The 19,591-nt window shown below is 43.2% G+C and overlaps 1 protein-coding gene across 2 annotated transcripts in view; it reads right to left on the bottom strand.

Annotated features, from left to right (window-relative positions):
- Positions 1-2,894: 2,894 nt before the first annotated feature.
- LRRC2 (leucine rich repeat containing 2) overlaps positions 2,895-19,591 on the bottom strand; it is a 39,355-nt gene continuing 22,658 nt past the window's right edge. For both annotated transcript variants that reach the window (XM_025916522.2, XM_086698411.1), the window contains exons 6-9: positions 16,447-16,592; positions 14,535-14,690; positions 8,138-8,274; positions 2,895-4,993 (exon numbers count right to left, since the gene is read on the bottom strand). In XM_025916522.2, the coding sequence (XP_025772307.1) occupies positions 4,944-4,993; positions 8,138-8,274; positions 14,535-14,690; positions 16,447-16,592 (489 nt within the window). In that variant the 3' untranslated portion in view covers positions 2,895-4,943. The remainder of the gene's footprint in view (positions 4,994-8,137; positions 8,275-14,534; positions 14,691-16,446; positions 16,593-19,591) is intronic.

Raw genomic sequence — 19,591 nt, 5'->3', positions numbered from 1 at the left:
CTTGGAGCGCGTGCTCAGCTTGTCACTGACTTCTTCATTTTCAGAACTCTGTACCCATTAGACGACAACTCGCGTTTTCTCCCTCCCTCAGTCCTTGCTAACCACCATTCTTCTTTCTGTCTCTGTGAATGTGATTTCCCTGAGGACCTTATATAGGCAGACTCATACAGCGTTTGTCTTCTTGTCACTGGTTTATTTCACTTAGCGTAATATCCTCATGTTTCCTCCACGTTGTAGCATGGGAAGGATTTCCTTCCTTTCTAAGGCTGAATTATATTCCATGGTTTGTATATACCGCATTCTGTTTATCCATCTGTAGAATCCGGGTGGCTCCCACCTCTCGGCTGTTGTAAGTAGTGCTGCTAAGAATGCAAGTGTATCAATAGCTCTTTGAGACCCTCCTTTCAACTCGTTTGGATACACACTCAGAAGTGGAAATGGTAGAACATACAGTAATTCTATTTTTAAGTGTTTGAGGAATTGCCATGCTATTTTCCCTAGTGATTCCACCATTTTACACTCTCACCAACAGGGACAAGGGTTCCAACTTCTCCACATCCTCACCAACACTTTATTTTCTGGGTTTTTTTTTCTTTATAATAGCTATACCAATGGGTGTGCTAAATTTCTAGAAAATGCAATTTTTTTTTACAATGGAAGTTTTCTTTTAAGGAAAGATATTTTTTATTGTTTTTTTTAATGTTTATTTTTTATTTTTGAGAGAGAGAGCATGTGTAAACAGGGGAAGGGCAGAGAGGGAGGGAGACACAGAATCCGAAGCAGGCTCCAGGCTCCGAGCTGTCAGCACAGAGCCCAACGCGGGGCTTGAACTCACAAACCGTGAGATCATGACCTGAGCCAAAGTTGGATGCTTAAGTGACTGAGCCACCCAGGCGCCCCAGCAAGCTTACTCTTTCAAGGCAATATCAGAAATAATATTTGTACATCTCAGCACAGACAGAAGTATTGGGAACACAAAAGAAATGTGTAGGCAAATTCTTCTGGGGCTTGCTATTTGTTTTCAAATATTTGAGCCCAGTCTGTATACCTATTCAGCAAACTCCAGAAACTTAAAATGTGATAGTGGACAAGACAGTTACAAACACATGTCTAAGGAACAAGCGTACCTAGTAGCCCCATAAACAGCTGGCAGCTGAGTGACCAGTGAGGTAGGAAGGACATGGTGGGTCGTTAATACAAAAAGGGGTTCTGGGGCACCTGGGTAGCTCAGTTGGTTAAACATCTAACTCTCGGTTTCGGCTCAGGTCATGATCTCACGGTTTTGTGAGTTCGAGCCCTGCATCAGGCTCTGTGCTGACACTGCAGAGCCTGCTTGGGATTCTCTCTCTCTCTCTCTCTCTCTCTCTCTCCCCCCCCCACCTCCAGTCATGTTGTCACTGTCTCTCTCAAAATAAACTTTAAAAAAAATTTTTTTTTAATTTTTAGTGGAAGGCAAGTCATAAAATGTTTAAGATGGAATCAGCCTTAGAAATTGTCTTCTCGGGGCACCTGGGTGGCTTAATCAGTTAAGCATCCAGCTTCAGCTCAGGTCACGATCTCGCAGTTTGTGGATTTGAGCCCCGCATCAGGCTCTCCGCTGTCAGCACAGAACCTGCTTCAGATCCTCTGTCCCCCCTCTCGCTGCCCCTCCCCCACTTGCTCATGTTCTCTCTCTCTCTCTCCCTCTCTAAAATAAATAAAACTTAAAAAAATAAAGATTTATTTTACTTTTTACTTCTTGAGAGAGTCCTGGATCCCTGAGTCCCGGTGGTGACCAGACTGCAGAAGAGCCTGGAACGGGCACGTGCGTGTGAGTCCACGTTTGCACAATAAAGAGATTGCAGATACAGGGAGGTGGGAAACACGTGCCGATATCCCTCCCAGAAAGACTCTACTGTATCCAAGGATAGGCGGGATGGGTGGAATGATTTAGTGTATGTCAATAAGGAAAACAAACTAGAGCACGGTAGAAAACTTAGATAATGGGGACATTAAGGGAAGCGGATGTTGAACAACTTGTAAGCTCACTGAAGACTAGAGTCAAGAACTTTCATTTCAAGAAAGAATTGGAAAGTACGTTAAAATCCTAAGAAGTGTTGTTACATGATCAAAAGTTACCCTGATACCAAATATTGCTACTGACAAGTAAGGTGGGGAAAACTATTTGCTGTCCCTGTGCATCAGGAATGGAGCAGACTTAGGACACGGGAAATTAGAACCGAGTAAACCTACACCCACCACAAAACAACACCTCGAAGTACGTTTTCCCTCCCGCTCAGGAGTAGTGAGAGATTCAAGAGACACATTGAGGTGGGAAGGAAAGGGTACAGAGAAGGAAAGACAGTAACTGATTTCTGGACCTTTCTGTTTGCCATTGTCACGAAGTTACCCTAAATTGGAGTTTGGCAAGCACGCCAACCGGTCGTTCTAGAAAGCTCCAGTCAAGAAATGTGATGCGGACCTTGCTAGTAAGTAAAATGCACTACCGAATGATTTCACCTAAGTGTCTTTGTCCCTTTAACGTCCAATGTATGAAAACGGGTATACTAATAAGCTTTTGGAACCAGAGCATTTTTCTTCTAAGAAGTACATCTTATTCCTTTATTCATATAGCTTTAGTGCTCATACATGTGCCCCACAATGGAAATTCCTTTTCCAAATTATGAATCAGTTCATACGCATCACATCAAATTTTCAAATCTCTAGGGTATTTCCACTAAAATACATATTCTGTGCTATAATCTGGCTGCATTTTTATACATATATGAATAGATTAAGTGGTGTCCTACAAACGTCATATTCAAACAATATATTTGGTTTGGGATATTATGTACCATGAGATAATTATATATCGGTGCAGTACTTTTTCCCTTATATGTAACACCAACACAAGGTTTTCGCACAAAAGACTGGTTTTATTGAAATAAATTTTACATAAGTCATGGACAATTTTCATGAAAGCCCCATTTGCCCCCCTTTATGATTTATTTTCTATTTGACTATCTACAACATATACCTTGGCATGAAACAAAGTCTCAAACTTATTCAAGTAGTTCAATTAATAAATTTCAGTCCCATTTTTAAGGAGTTAAAAAGAAAAATATAATTGTTTGCTGTTCACTTGAAGTGATTTCTCATTTTCCTATTCTTTTCATCTCTTAACCTACTTCTCAGAGTTTGTTTCTAACTTGAGGCAATCCTCCGCTGAAGTATTACCATGTGATTCTAGAATGCTCTGCCTGTTTTGCATCTGTTGAGGATAAAATACTTGGAATTTTGATTCAGTCTACCAAGACAAAATATGGGGGGTGTCATAGTAGCCCTTCTGATAAGAGAAAATAAAAATAACCCTTCGTTTCTTCCCTCAAAATCCAACTGGCTAGACGTGCGTGTTCAATATGGTAGCCACCTGTGGCAATCTAAAATTAAATTTAATTAAAAATTCTAAATTAATTAAAAATTCCTCAGTTATGCCAGTCATTGTTCAAGTGGTCAAAAAGCACATGTATCTGGGGGTCACTACATTTGGACAGCACAGATATAGAACATTTCCATCACCGCAGAAAATTCTACTTAACAGCACTGAACTAGACCATGTAGGAGTTGATTCATATATAAATATGTGAAATATGCACTTTTTCCTTCTTAGTCACGAGAGCTACTTGTTAAAGCTTATCTTCAACCCACAATCCTGTTGATTTTAGCTCAAGACAATGGTATAAAAATAGATATTTGTACAATTTCTCCAAATCATACGATGTGTTGTAAGAGTCCAAAGCCCTAAAATGAATCCCATCTTTGCCACCATAAAACAGTCTCATGAGCTCCCCGCAGACCACAGCATTATGGCCATGGGCAGAGTTCTCCTGTGGCATCTGCAAGGAAGCCTTGCTGGGGGCTCCTCACCAGTGTGGACTAGCCATCCCTGCTACCCTGTGCAGCCACCTTGGAGGAGGAGTCCCTAAAGGTACTACCTCTGCTCCCTGCTCTAAGGTGGGTCCCAGGACCCCCAAGGTTCCCACTCAGGGCAGGGGGACCATCCATGCAGCCCACGTAAGGCTTCCCAGGACCGGCCAGACCCCGACTCTGTTAGGGCCCCCAGTGCACCCTCTGAATGTCCTGTGCCCAATGCACGGGCAGACAATCCAGCCCTTCTTTCTACAGTCAATGCCCAAATTATGCCCAAAGTCTCTCCCAAGACCCTACACTTACAAAACATCATTGAAACATATGAAAATAGCAGTTTGTATAAGCCCAAGGAAAACTCCACTCAGTAAAAGAAATCACACATTAAAACTCCTTCAAAATAGGGGTGCCTGGGTGGCTCAGTTGCTTAAGCGTCCGACTTCAGCTCAGGTCATGATCTCACGGCCCGTGTGTTCGAGCCCCATGTCAGGCTCTGTGCTGACAGCTCAGAGCCTGGAGCCTACTTCAGATTCTGTGTCTCTCTTCCTCTCTCTGCCCCTCCCCCATTTGCACACTCTCTCTCTCTGTCTCTCAAAAATAAATAAAACGTTAAAAAAATTTTTTAATAAAAAAATAAAGGTAAATAAAATAAAATCTCATTTGACTAACCCAATACAAATGTTCTTTTTACCACCCCTTTCTTTATTCCTGGATTCTTAAAATCAGTGCGATCAACTTCCTAATTTGGTCTTTGAGTTATAATTTTTAAAACAAACGCATTTTCTAAAATATTAAAGGTGGATTGTTTGGAAATAAGTATATGCCAATGAACCCTTACATATTACTTCTATAAACCCGTTTATCAACTCTCCAGCCCCCAGAGAGAAGTATTCACAAATGTGAAATTTGAAAACCATTTTTCCTAACTATGACCGTGGTGTCTAGACTTTGTCCTTACGCACAAACCGTTATTCCACAACACGAAGATTGCTGGCTCCACGGGACAGGGAGATTCTGCAGTCTTCTGATGGATGCTATTAAAGCTGAAGACTGAAAGATACTTTGGTGGTATAGCTGGGAACAGATTCTGTAACAAGAAGAACAAGTCGATTCAAGCAGTCCCCATTTTATCACCAACTGTAGCTACAAGCCATGGCTTAGGTCACCACACAAGTTACTACTTCATATGTTAAGGGTAGAGATAAATGCACTCTCCTGTCCCCATTAAGGGTGACATTTGCCTTCACCAATCCTAGTCGTGCATTAGAAAACATTTACATCTAGAAGAGAATTCTTAACCCTCATTCTTTTGCAATCTCTCCAACAGACTCACACAGCTGCATCAGGATCTGGGAACCTTTATGAGCCTAAAATAATACCAACTGACAAAAGAGAAATCAAAGGCCAAGGACCTGAGACCGTGGACACCAGGTAGAAGGGAAGACGGTTCGGGAGCAAAGTTGGGGCCATTCCTAAGCCAAGTAGGATCTTAGGAAGTATGCCTTTTCTTAGTCTTGCTGTTGATACAGGTTACTGCCCACTCTGTCTTCACAGCCAAATTCTGTCAAAGGATGGTCTAGACCAATGGCTCTCCAGGTGAGGCTCCCGGACCCAAGGCATCAACATCACCTGGGAACTTGTTAGAAATGCACGTTCTAGGCCCTACCCCGGACCTGGCGAGTCAAAATCTCTGAGGGCGGGGCCTGCAGGTGATTTTTTAGGTTCACTAATGCTTGAGGACCAGTGAGGAGTTTCACTTCCTCATCATGCTTGAATCACATGACGTTGGAGGGTCGCATGTCTCACTAAAGCTACCCTTTTTCCTTACAGCTTTGGACTCTGGGTCTGACTCAGATGTTAGAGTGAAGGGGAAGAAGAGAAAAGAGGGAAGACACCACGATGAAGAAAAGCAAACAAACTTTAAGAATATGCCCAACCACATATAGGTTGAACTGTTAAGAAACTGTCATTTTTGGGGATGCCTGGGTGGCTCGGACAGTTAAGCATCCAACTTCAGCTCAGGTCATGATCTCACGGTTCATGGGTTTGAACCCCACATCGGACTCTGTGCTGACAGCTCAGAGCCTAGAGCCTGTTTCAGATTCTGTCTCTCTCTCTTTCTCTCTCTCTCTCTGCCTCTCCCCCACTTGCACACTCTCTCTCTCTCTCTCTCTCTCTCTTAAAAATAAACTTTAGGGGCGCCTGGGTGGCGCAGTCGGTTAAGCGTCCGACTTCAGCCAGGTCACGATCTCGCGGTCCGGGAGTTCGAGCCCCGCGTCAGGCTCTGGGCTGATGGCTCGGAGCCTGGAGCCTGTTTCCGATTCTGTGTCTCCCTCTCTCTCTGCCCCTCCCCCGTTCATGCTCTGTCTCTCTCTGTCGCAAAAATAAATAAACGTTGAAAATAAATAAATAAATAAATAAACTTTAAAAAAATGTAAAACAAAGAAATTGTCATTTTTACAGGTAAAAACCAGCTGAATATTGGCAATGTCCTGTGAACCAACATGAACATATGAAGGATGGAATGATTATAATTATTTAGAAATAAATGAATGAGTTCAAAAGCTATCATCACTAGAGGAGCCTGAGTGGCTCAGCTAGTTAAGCGTCTGACTTCGGGCTCAGGTTCTGATCTCAGGGTTCATAAGTTCAAGCCCCACGTCAGGCTCTGTGCTGACAGCCCAGAGACTGGAGCCTGCTTTGGATTCTAGGTCTCTCTCTGTCTCTGCCCCTCCCCCACTCATACTCTGTCTCTCAAAAATAAATAAACATTAAAAAAATTAAAATGAAAAAAGCTATCAACACTAAAGTTAAATTTTAAAAGCAAATTATGTTATCGTTGACCAACAGATCCAAAGCTAAATACCTGTGTTCTCTAATTCTTTCTTGCATTTTTAAACAATAACTCCAAAATGTAACTATGAACAAATCAACAAAATACAACAATGAAGGTTTACCCAAGAGGAAAATTATACAACCCAAAGATAAATTTTGACAAAATAAATGGTTCTCTATTTGTTTCATGTTTCACACAAATTTCTAATTTATTTCACAATATTTGGTTTTCTCAAAGATTTTTTAGTGTTTATTTTTGAGAGAGAGAGAGAGAGAGAGAGCAAGTGGGAGAGGGGCAGAGAGAGAGGGAGACAGAGGATCCGAAGTCGGCTCTGTGCTGAGAGCAGAGAGACCATTGTGGGGCTCAAACTCATGAACCGTGAGATCGTGACCTGAGCTGAGGTTGGACATTCAACCGACCAAGCCACCCAGGCGCTCCTATCTCATAATATTTCAACATCCAAGATTAGGGATGACCGAATAGATCGGAGATAAAAGTTTTAATTTGACAAATAAATGATGTCTTTCAGTGCTGTCATGAAACCCCTGAATAGCTACATGTGACCAATCATCTTTAGTCCATGAATGGGGGGTGGGGGGCGGGCAGCAAGCCCACATGCAAATTTTCTGAGGGTGACCGAGGTGCACATTTTCAAAGCTCTGGGGGCCAGGGCCACCTCCTCCCTAAATCCACCTGTGGGACATCTTTCTGGCAGGTCCCTACCTAACTCACAAAAACAAGGACCTGGAAAAGTAAGAGAGAACTCTCAGGCATCCATACCCAGGAAGCAGGTGGCAATTAGAAAAACAAAGAGTGACTTATGCTTTTTTCCTGTGTTTGTGTGCTTGTGGCAGAAAGAAGGGCTTCTGACATTCCGGAAAAGTCTTTGGAAAACAGCCACTGGGGAAAAGGCTTCCCGCCCTTTCCTGAGGTCCTGTGACCACCTGTGCTCCTCTGTAATATCACCACCCGTGGGAAAACCAGAGCTAACCCAACCTAGGTACCAGTCTGCCACCTCGCGTTTCTCCTTGTGATTTTTATATATAAGTGGACCTTGATTTATGTAACCCAACTTTTCTAAAGTTGAACTTAAATGGACTTCGAAATGGAATCTTACCTTCCCATTAACTAGGATAGCCTTTTGTCAATGTCATTTAGTTAAAAACTCATATACAGTCAGTGATGCCACGTCTGAAGTGTATGCTCCTTGTCCTGTTAAATAGTTGATGACAAGTACACTAGAAAATGTTAGTATTTTAGAGAAACTGTAGATATTTGGTACGTGGAAAAATAACCAATTAGCATGTTGTCGATGTGACTCGTGTCAAATGTGTCGCATGAGCGCACAGAATCCTGTATATTCATTTCAAAGAACTTTAAAAGTGATTAACGTACCTCTTTCTTTAAGATCTTCAATATAGGCTTTCAAAAATTCTTTATCAAAGTGTTGACGATCTTGTTCACTTTCCACCACTTCCACACCGTCTTCACACTGGGTATTATCAATAGGATTGTCCATAAGGCTTACAAATCTATTCGAGAAAATATGGACAGTATCACATTTTCACCTGTGCATTTTTTTTTTTAATTTTTTTTTCAACGTTTATTTATTTTTGGGACAGAGAGAGACAGAGCATGAACGGGCGAGGGGCAGAGAGAGAGGGAGACACAGAATCGGAAACAGGCTCCAGGCTCTGAGCCATCAGCCCAGAGCCCGACGCGGGGCTCGAACTCCCGGACCGCGAGATCGTGACCTGGCTGAAGTCGGACGCTTAACCGACTGCGCCACCCAGGCGCCCCCACCTGTGCATTTTTAACCGCAACATTCCTCTCACATGAAGTGAAGTTTTGTGGTACCGAATCGCAAGTTCTTGGTTATCCTTGAAGGTCACAGCCGGCCACATAATATTAGCGTCACCAGTGGAACTGCCCTGTGGAAAAATCTAACAGGATTATGGGAGCAGTCCTGCCTGCTCAAGGCCTGCTGGGAAAATGAGAGCTACTTAGATGCAAAGGACAGTGGACAGGAGGCCCTGAGACAGACGCTAACACTTGCTCACAGTCAGGCCCTTTAAACTGGGTGATGTCCAATGGAATAGAATAGAAACCCCAGAACTAGACCCACAAACGTATGGCCAGCTAATCTTTGACAAAGCAGGAAAGAACATCCAATGGAAAAAAGACAGTCTCTTTAACAAATGGTGCTGGGAGAACTGGACAGCAACATGCAGAAGGTTGAAACTAGACCACTTTCTCACACCATTCACAAAAATAAACTCAAAATGGATAAAGGACCTAAATGTGAGACAGGAAACCATCAAAACCCTAGAGGAGAAAGCAGGAAAAGACCTCTCTGACCTCAGCCGTAGCAATCTCTTACTCGACACATCCCCAAAGGCAAGGGAATTGAAAGCAAAAATGAACTATTGGGACCTCATGAAGATAAAAAGCTTCTGCACAGCAAAGGAAACAATCAGCAAAACTAAAAGGCAACCAACGGAATGGGAAAAGATATTTGCAAATGACATATGGGACAAAGGGCTAGTATCCAAAATCTATCTATAAAGAGCTCACTCAACTCCACACCCAAAAAACAAATAATCCAGTGAAGAAATGGGCAGAAAACATGAATAGACACTTCTCTAAACAAGACATCCAGATGGCCAACAGGCACATGAAAAGATGCTCAATGTCACTTCTCATCAGGGAAATACAAAATCAAAACCACACTCAGATATCACCTCACGCCAGTCAGAGTGGCCAAAATGAACAAATCAGGAGACTATAGATGCTGGAAAGGATGTGGAAAAACGGGAACCCTCTTGCACTGTTGGTGGGAATGCAAATTGGTGCAGCCGCTCTGGAAAACAGTGTGGAGGTTCCTCAAAAAATTAAAGATAGACCTACCCTATGAACCAGCAATAGCACCGCTAGGAATTTACCCAAGGGATACAGGAGTGCTGATGCATAGGGGCACTTGTACCCCAATGTTTATAGCAGCACTCTCAACAATAGCCAAATTATGGAAAGAGCCTAAATGTCCATCAACTGATGAATGGATAAAGAAATTGTAGTTTATATACACAATGGAGTACTACGTGGCAATGAGAAAGAATGAAATATGGCCCTTTGTAGCAACGTGGATGGAACTGGAGAGTGTGATGCTAAGTGAAATAAGCCATACAGAGAAAGACAGATACCATATGGTTTCACTCTTATGTGGATCCTGAGAAACTTAACAGAAACCCATGGGGGAGGGGAAGGAAAAAAAAAAAAGAGGTTAGAGTGGGAGAGAGCCAAAGCATAAGAGACTCTTAAAAACTGAGAACAAACTGAGGGTTGATGGGGGGTGGGAGGAAGGGGAGGGTGGGTGATGGGTATTGAGGAGGGCACCTTTTGGGATGAGCACTGGGTGTTGTATGGAAACCAATTGGACGGGGCGCCTGGGTGGCGCAGTCGGTTAAGCATCTGACTTCGGCTCAGGTCATGATCTCACCGTTCATGGGTTCAAGCCCCGCGTCAGGCTCTGTGCTGACAGCTGGGAGCCCGGCACCTGCTTGGGATTCTGTGTTTCCCTCTCTCTCTGCCCCTCCCCCACTTGCACACACACTCTCTCTCTCTCAAAAATAAATAAATGTTAAAAAACAATTTTTTTAATAAAAAGAAAAAAAAAGGAAATCCCTCAAAAAGTCTGGTCTGTGGGCCCGGCCGGCTTGGGCAGTAGCTGTTCTCATTGGTTTGTAGAAGTTCTATATACATGGAAGATAAAGCCACCCATCTGTCCTATTTCAGTACACATATTCCTTAGTTCATTTCCCTTTTAACTTTATTTAATGTCTAACGTGGAGAGAGCAACAAAGTTGTAATTTCCTTTGCAAGCTTTTTCATTGAATTAATTTTATCACCCTGCGCTATCCAGGAAAAAAAAAAAAAAAGCCTGTAGGTTATCATTCTTCAATGTTCTATCCAAGTAATCGCTGTCTGTATTTTTTTTTTCTGTTTATTTATTCATTTTGAGAGACAAAGAGAACGAGAGCAGAGGGGGAGAGAGAGAGAGAGAGAGAGAGAAAGAGAGAAAGGGAGAGAGAGGGAATCCCAAGAAGGCTCTAGTCCATCAGCTCAGAGCCCGACACAGGGCCTGGATCCCGTGAACTGTGAGATCATGACCTGAGCTGAAATCAAGAGTTAGATGCTTCGTCGACTGAACCACCCAAGCGCCCCTGTATGTATTTTAAAATTTGATAGGCACAAGGATACTTTTTATTGAAAGCCATGGTCTCTAACCCTGCCTCTGTCTCTCAGATCCCAGAGGCGAGCCCTTTCATCTGTGAATCATTATTTTTACTTAACCTGCCGGAAATCTCTTTTACGCAGGACAAATACTTCAATGTTGTTACATCAAGTGGAGGCATCCTTTCTCTTCCCTTCAGTTGCCCGACCCTCCCACCTCCCAGTTTTTACGATCCATACTTTTACTTTTTCAACATCCTAGTATGAAATTTTTCCAACGTTCAAAAGGGTCGAAAAAATTTTACAGTGAACACCCCATACCCACCACCTAGGTTCCATACGTAAGATTTTATGGCTTTTGCCTTATCACACACCCAGCCGCCCTCCCTCCATCCACTCGTCAGGCCGTCTTATTTTTTGATGCATTCAAAGCACATCGCAGACATCACGTACTTAGCACATCGCAGGCAGACATCACATACTTTTTACTTTTGCATTAACACCAACGCTGTCCGCATTCTGATCCAAAACCGTATTTAACTTTTCTATCTTGCCTGAAGTTTGATTCTAAAGTTGAAAATTTTGTATTCTTGGGACAATTATCTGGGAAGGCTTGGTGATGCCTTCCCCCTGGGGAGGCTCCAAACACAGAACTCCGGGGTCTTTCCCCCAGGGCCACCCTAGAGGAAACCTCAGGCTTTTGGTCAGTGGGCCAGACTGTGGGGGGTGAGTGGTCTGCCGGGTGGAATCGAGGAGGAGATTGGAAGGTGGGGGGGGTCATCTGTTTACATGAGATTTTCCTTTATTTTTAGCACCATGTCTCAGGCTGCACCAACACATGCCTGGAATTTCTGACCTCGAGCTTCTTCGGAGTTCTCCAGGGCAAATGGGCTCAGTTTCTTGGTTTCTAAACTTGAGGCTACTCCGTACAATTTTTATCAGTCACCACTGTTCTGTCTGCCGTTTGTCTCCCAAAGTTGTGTTATTGTCTCTCATTCTGGGAAAGCCTTCTCCCGCTTTCCTGATCATTGCCGATTGTAGGTTTTATTATTTTCCTCGTCTCAGCGGGGTCTCCAGAAGGATAGGTGTTAAATACATGGTCAATCTACCATAATTAACATCTTATTCCTTTTATAGTTTTCTTTTTATATTTAATCTGTGGCTTTCTCTATATGTCTTCCTACATGCTATATACGATATACAGCACATACGTGGCTATGTGCCGTAAGCCGTCTTATGCTATAAAGTGACGAACAGACTTTGTCTTTCCCTGAGTAGCCAACTTCCTTAATGGCGTATTAAGTCACTCATACCTTCCCCACTGGTTTATGAAAATCCCTGTATCATATACTAGGGTTAATTTCAGTACTAGCTATTCTGTTCTAATAATTCACCTACGAATCATTGCCTAACACGACTTCATTTTAATTATTACACGCCAGTTTTTTTGTTTTTAGTTTATTTATTTAATTTGAGAGAGAGAGAAAGAGAGAGAGTGAGTGTGGGAGGGACAGAGAGAGAGAGAGAGAGAGAGAGAGAGAGAGAATCCCAAGCAGGCTCTACATTGTCAGCATGGAGCCCGATGCGGGGTTCGAACTCACAAACTGTGAGGTCATGACCTGAGCTGAAACCAAGAGTCGGACACTTAACCCAAATGAGCCACACAGGTGCCCCGTTATTCTACCTTTTAAACCCATCATAATTCTCAGTAAGGCAAATTCTGCCCCGTCACTCTTGTTTTCCAAAGTTATCATTGCTGTTCTTAGCTTTTTGCCTTTTAGGTATACTTTCACATCAGCTTTTCAAGTTCCAAAAAAAAGAAATTCCACTGGAGTTATGGTTGGGATCATATTATACACTTAAGTATAATTTTTGGAAGAAATCATATGTTTATAGTCTTTTCATTCAGAAAAGACAGTATGTCTTTCCAAATATTCAAGACCTCTTCGATAGGCTTTGGGAGCACTTTTTAGTTTCTTAGAAAGAGCTATTTTGCTAGCATTTTGTCTAGATTTCTTTTTTAGGTTTTTATATTTTTGGCTAATACTATTACTGTCATTATTCCCTTCCACTATTTTTCTATAGGTTATTTATAGAAGTCTTAATGCAAACTTATATCTAGGGTTTTTTTTATTAAACTTTTAGGGGCGCCTGGGGGGCTCAGTCGATTGAACGTCCGACTTCGGCTCAGGTCACGATCTCACACTTCATGGGTTCAAGCCCCTTGTCAGACTCTGTGCTGACAGTTCAGAGCCTGAAGCCTATTTCGGATTCTGTGTCTTCCTCTCTGTCTCTGTCCCTCCCCCACTTGTGCTCTGTTTCTCTCTCTCAAAAATAAATAAACATTAAAAAAAATTTACACTTTTATTAATTCAAAGAGCTTCCATCTGATTCTTTGAGATTTCCAAGTCCTACAATTATTATCGTTTGACATGACTTTAGTTGCCTGCACACAGGTCAGTTTTACCCTGAGCGGAAGTCTCCTGACCAGAAGTCTCCCTCCTCCCGTGCATCCTTGGTTGAGAAGCTGTCACGCCTGCTCCCAGCTGGCTGAATGTGGAAGGGGCTTAAGGGTGGGTCCTGCCAGCCCTCTCACCAGGGGCCCCTTCTCATCCAGAAGACATTCCTGGGACAGCCAAGGACAGGGGAGGACCCATTCCAGTGGAAAGAGTATGGTGGGGCAGTGGGGAGATGTCATACCCCATTCATCTTGTGATTACACAGTGATGGATGTAGTCTCTCTCTTTGCAGTTGTCAACTTCTTTATTTCTGTCTGCTAGGCATCTTATTGCCAGGATTGGAAGACGAGGAAGATTTATGCTGATAGTGAGCATTTACCACTGGAAGAATTGGGCGCCCCTGGGAAAGAGCCCCTTGAATGATGGTCTTAGCCAACAACTGGTACTCAAGGCAGGTGGACACTCTGGACACAGTGATGAAATGGCTGTCACTGGAGTGGCCTCGTGTAAAGCTTCCTGGAATGGGTCAAAAGGGCTCAGGAGAGAGGTGATGGGGGGACCCCCAAAGCCTCAAATTCTGGCAGCCAGGAGCCGAGGGGATGTGCCCTGGGGTCAGCTTCAGGAGAGGGTGGAGCGGGGGCTTTTCAAGTCCACTGCCAAGGTAAGAAAGACCGTTCAGTGTCTCACGCCAGATTGGAATCTGTTTGTGTCACATTTGCATGGATGGTTTTTCTGAGTTTGGGGTGGTTTACACATACCTTTAAGGAAACCAGAGAGCGAGGCCACCAGGAAACATTCAAAGCTACTGACCCTCCAGGCTCAACAACAGACCAGGGAGCCCTGGACAACTGCCCTGTCACGCTTCAAACAGCGGTAGCATTTGCCCAGAAATCCTCTGAGTTCTACCTCCCCGTGCCAGTGGCCAAAACCTTCAAAATCCTGTAAAAAGGCATCGGAACCTCTGTGAACCTCTGTGAACAGGGATCAGGTCCTCAGAGCACAAGAACCACCTCATCTGGTTCCTGAAACAGGCGGGCGCCCAGGCTCCAGGCTCCAGGCACTCCTTACCTTGTGTCTGACTGTCTCTACTGGGATCTACTCACTTTAAAGGTGTGGACGAGTCACACAGGGCCGTGGGGAGCTCCACCAAATGGTCCCCACTGACGACTAACAAGGCCAGCTTCTTTAGGTTAAGCAAGGCGTACGGAAGGTAGGTCAGCCTGTTCTTATACAAGATAAAGGTCTGCAGCTCTTCTAGCCTAAGAAGGAGCAAAAGGCAATAAAATCAGGACTGACTTCACAGCTGAAAAACCAAAGCGAATGACACATCAATTCTGGTATGAAATCCCTACGCAGTTTATCTTGTATAGGCGACCCCTGCGAGAATAAGCTGACTTCAAAATGTAAATAGAGTCAGGTGACATGAATTTTAAGTTTTCGCTGGCTTAATTGGCAGCCGAAGGTCCAAAGAGAGCAGCGGGATAAGCAAACTGCACAATGTGCACGAGGCCGAGAGGGGGCCTGACACCCGGTCATCCCTCCAAGGAGCCGTCGCATTCCCCGGGGTCAGCGGGGCGTGGGAAAGGACCCGCCCTGGAGCTGGGCTGAGAACGAACAGATTTGGGCAACATATTGCCTTGTGCACATCTGGAAAGCACAGTATTCCTCCCCCGTCTTATTTCTTATCTTTGAAATGGAAAAGCAACCCGCAGAATGAACAGGAAACGAGCGAACTACGCTCCAGCTGTGTTTCACTTCTTTCCCATTTTATTCTAACTCAGTGACACCCCCCCCCAGCTTTTTCTTGCATTCACTTGCAAAACCTTGACTGATCCCACAAATATTTCACAGAGTTCCCCTTGTGTTTCAAAGTAGAGCAGTTCCCACTTAGTCTCACAACCTGGAAAGCACCGATGCATTACAGGTGCCAAGAGTACAGAAAGGTCATATGAGTGACCTTCAGAACTGAGCCAGTTTTGGCCTCTGTGTCATAACAGCTTACTTATTATTATATACTTTAAGTATACTTAGAGTAGTATTACTTACTTATTACTATATTGTTATAATGAAGACTGTGGATTTAAAACCATGTTAAACTCTGGACCAACCATGCAGGAGCCTAATATTATTGGTGGAATGAATGAATGAATGAATGAATCTTACATGATCCAGTGTAATTTTTTTTTTTTTTTTTTAAGTAAGCTCTACACTCAACGTGGGGCTTGAACTACGACCCTGAGATCAGGACTCCCATATTCTACTGACTGAGCCAGCCAGGCACCCCAGTGTGATTATTTTTTTAAAAAATGACAGGGGCGCCTGGGTGGCGCAGTCGGTTAAGCGTCCGACTTCAGCCAGGTCACGATCTCGCGGTCCGGGAGTTCGAGCCCCGCGTCAGGCTCTGGGCTGATGGCTCAGAGCCTGGAGCCTGTTTCCGATTCTGTGTCTCCCTCTCTCTCTGCCCCTCCCCCGTTCATGCTCTGTCTCTCTCTGTCCCAAAAATAAATAAACGTTGAAAAAAAAATTTAAAAAAAAATGACATACAAGTATATAATTGGAAAAAACTTACTAACCGTATCAATTTCGTTTGAAAGATTTGGTACAATAAACCAATAAATGAAACCAATAAAAATGATCCTTACTGATACTATAAACAGAGTGGTAATATGTATAAAAACACAGAGTGACAGGTTTCTATTCCATAGATAATAAGCATGCTTTTCCGTTTCTGCGGAATAAAAGAAAGCTTTCTATTGAGGACAGAAGTAAATTAAAGTTCACCAAGACCATGAAGGTGTGTTCAAATGCACATCTATGTGCACACACACGTATGACACAGACTGGAAGTTGTCTTATTATTTCGCACAGACACATCTCCCAGAAACAACAAACTCTTGGGAAGATTCGTTGATTTTGAAGACCATTCATGGGTTACACATGTTTAAAGTGGCGACGGTGTTTAAGGCGTTAGTCACTAATGCACACACACCTCACCTTCAGAACTCGAGTAGCTACCTGTCTATATCTTGGGGCAGGTCGGTCAGGCTATTGTTGCTGATATCCAACCACTGCAAATTCGACATCCTCAGGACACAGATCGGGACACTGGCAAACTTGTTTGCCGCGATATCTACGAATGTCACTTGCTTCAAGTTACTTAACTAGAAAGGAATAACAACAGGTATACTCTAATTACTTTTCTAGAATGAAGTTCGACTAATAATTTCTAGGTGATGTTTCTTCTCAAAGGCACCTCTAGAAATCTACGCAACACGGACCCATATAACATGAATTTTGGAGCACCTACGGATGTGCTCCATGCTGGGGGTACTAAGATCGACGGCACATAGAGGGCTGCCCTCAAGGAGTTCACACTTTCCAAAATAAGCAATGCAATTTTTATAGCAAGAACTAACGTGAAGAAGGTTTCAACTGGCAGTGTTCGGTAACACAGACATAAGTGGCTAATACGCCAACGTCAAGGTGGAGTAAGGGTCAGGGGTCAGGAAAGACTTCATGGAGAATGGAGTATTTGCACTGGGTCCTGAGGTTCCTCAACAGGTGGGAAGACAGGGAAGACAACTCCAGGTGGGGAACAGCCTGTGCAAAGTCCCAGAAAACAAAAAAGCACAAGCTTTCAAGAATAGAATGACTTGAAGACAGCCAAAGGAGTTCCAACAAATCTTAAAAAGCCTCAGAAAGGGACAAGGCAAATGATCAGAGATCTCTACTATTTCAGGGTTTTTTTTTTTTTTTTAAATATAATTTCGATCTCTACTATTTATGTCTTATCTCCATAATCTGTGTTTTTAACATGGTGACGGAATCTGTAGGGGAATATACTTTTTTCAGTTTATTTATTTATTCTGGGAGAGAAAGTACGAGTGGGGGAGGGGCAGAGAGAGAGAGGAAAAGAGAGAGAATCCCAAGCAAGCCCCATGCTGTCCGTGCAGAGCCCAACACGGGATTCAAATCCACAACCATGAGATCATGACCTGAGCTGAAATCAAGAGTCGGACGCCCAACTGACAGAGCCACCCAGGCGCCCTGGGAAATAGACTTTTTTTCTTTCAAATGCAAATCTATGAACAGCGAATAAAGCAGGAAAATGTCTCTCATGTTTGGATTTGGTTTTGTAAGTCAGGTCATGACTATGAAATACATAATAAGGAGCTACCTTTTACTGGCTTATTCTGAGAGTCCAGAAATAAAACCTGAGCTGCCTCTCAGAATACAATTTCAAAACGGTTCCACAATATGGAACCAACTGGACCAATAGGAGGAATTACTGAAAAGTAGAGAAGAAAGAAGCAGTAGGTTTATGCCTCTATTTACCTGAATATAATACCTAATTCCATATTGCCAAATTCGCCCAAGCGAGGCACAGTCCAGAGTGGTCCTATTGAATGGGCACATCTTAATTTTGCTCTTGTTTTGAATTTATAAAAAGAAATGCGAAGGGCCGCCTGGGTGTCTCAGTTGGTTGAGGGACTAACTCTTGATTTCAGCTCAGATCATGATCTCACAATTCATGAGTCTGAGCAGAGTCTGAGCTCTGCACTGACAGTGCGGAGGCTGCTTGGGATTCTCTCTCTCTCTCTCCCTCTCTCTGCCCCTCCTCCCCTTCTCTCGAAAAAATAAAATGTGCAAGGTATCAGAAAAGGATTTGGGGAACGCCTTAAAAAAATGAGCATGAAGACAGTAATGTGACAGTCAAAGAAGATGCTTTGGGTGCCCACGATTCAGTCTGAACTTCCTGACTGTGTGGCCAGGGTTATCAGATCAGCAGAAAAATCAAGACTGAACTATCCTCGGTCTCTCGTCTTTCTTCTTTTTACGATAAACGTAGAAAGTACATTTTTTGGACTGTAAAATAAATTACTGGGGATATTTAAAGGAAATAATGTAAGACATCTGTGAAAATTAGAATAAGGAAAATCACAGTGGTATTCAACTAGCAAGGAGACAGAAGGCCCAGTTCTAGCCATTCCCCACTAGCTACTTTCATCAAGGGCAAAGCAAAACACTCACAAACTCTTTTGAAAGGTAATTCTATTTGTCTGAAAATTCCAGTGTTGTCCAGATAAAAATCTGACGTTCAGTCATAATAAATACAACACGCATTTACACAGCAGTTTCATTATCTTTACCTTTGTCTCAAAATTCCTGACGGTTCCTTCCCGTAACTTTCTATACGTCATTTATTCTACTCGCTATTTGAATTTGAATTCAGGATTACGTCAATTATTTGTGAGAGAAGCATCCTCATGAAGACAGGGCACAACAATGTGACGGCATTGAACCCTACTGAACCATACACTTAAAAATGGTCATGATGGGGGCGCCTGGGTGGCTCAGTCAGTTAACCATCTGACTCTTGATTTCGGCTCAGGTCATGATCTCAGTTTGTGGGTTCCAGCCCCACGTCAGGCTCTATGCTGACAGCTCAGAGCCTGGGGCCTCTTCGGATTCTGTGTCTCCCTCTCTCTCTGCCCCTCCCCTGCTTGTGCTCGCTCACTCTCTCTCTCTCAAAAGTAAAAAATGAACATGAAAGAGAATTTTTTAAAAAATAATAAAAATGGTCATGATGGTAAACATAATGTTAGTTTTTTAACCAAAAAAAAAAAAATTTTTTTAACGCTAGCATTTGGATATGGCATCCGGGCAAACAGTGGTTTCCTGAGTTTGTAGACATCAGAACCTGGGGTGCTGTGTGCTTCCACTGGGTAAATACAAGTTGGACACGTGAGGCTGAGATGCCCTCACAGATGACACTCCCTTTAACATGACCGTGCAGCCTGTCTTCAGGTATATGGTTTTTCATCTATCCTGAATAAACCACAGTTTGAACAGATAGTTGACAATGATGGCCACTGAGAACCATTCAGGACTGAATTCGCGAAGTTATAGATAAGAAGAATCAGTGAACTATTAGAACGCAGCCAACTGGGGAAGCATAACAAATACTGTGCATTTATGGAATCCCATTCAAAGCAAAGAGCCTAAAAAATCTATATCCAGAGACCATTTGCTCCCGCGGGTGTCAATATAGTTTCGGTGAACCGGGTGAAAAACAACAACCCAAATGGTGATTGCCTGGTGCTGCCTGATAGTCCAGCTCATGGGGATTAACTGCGAGGAGGCAAGACAGAATTTCGAG

This window comes from Puma concolor, chromosome A2 (assembly GCF_028749965.1).
Source record: "Puma concolor isolate L17-30 chromosome A2, mPumCon1.1.hap2, whole genome shotgun sequence".
Lineage (NCBI taxonomy): Eukaryota > Metazoa > Chordata > Mammalia > Carnivora > Felidae > Puma > Puma concolor.
Note: the sequence above shows the minus strand (reverse complement) of the source record. Positions and strands in the feature narration are given on the sequence as shown.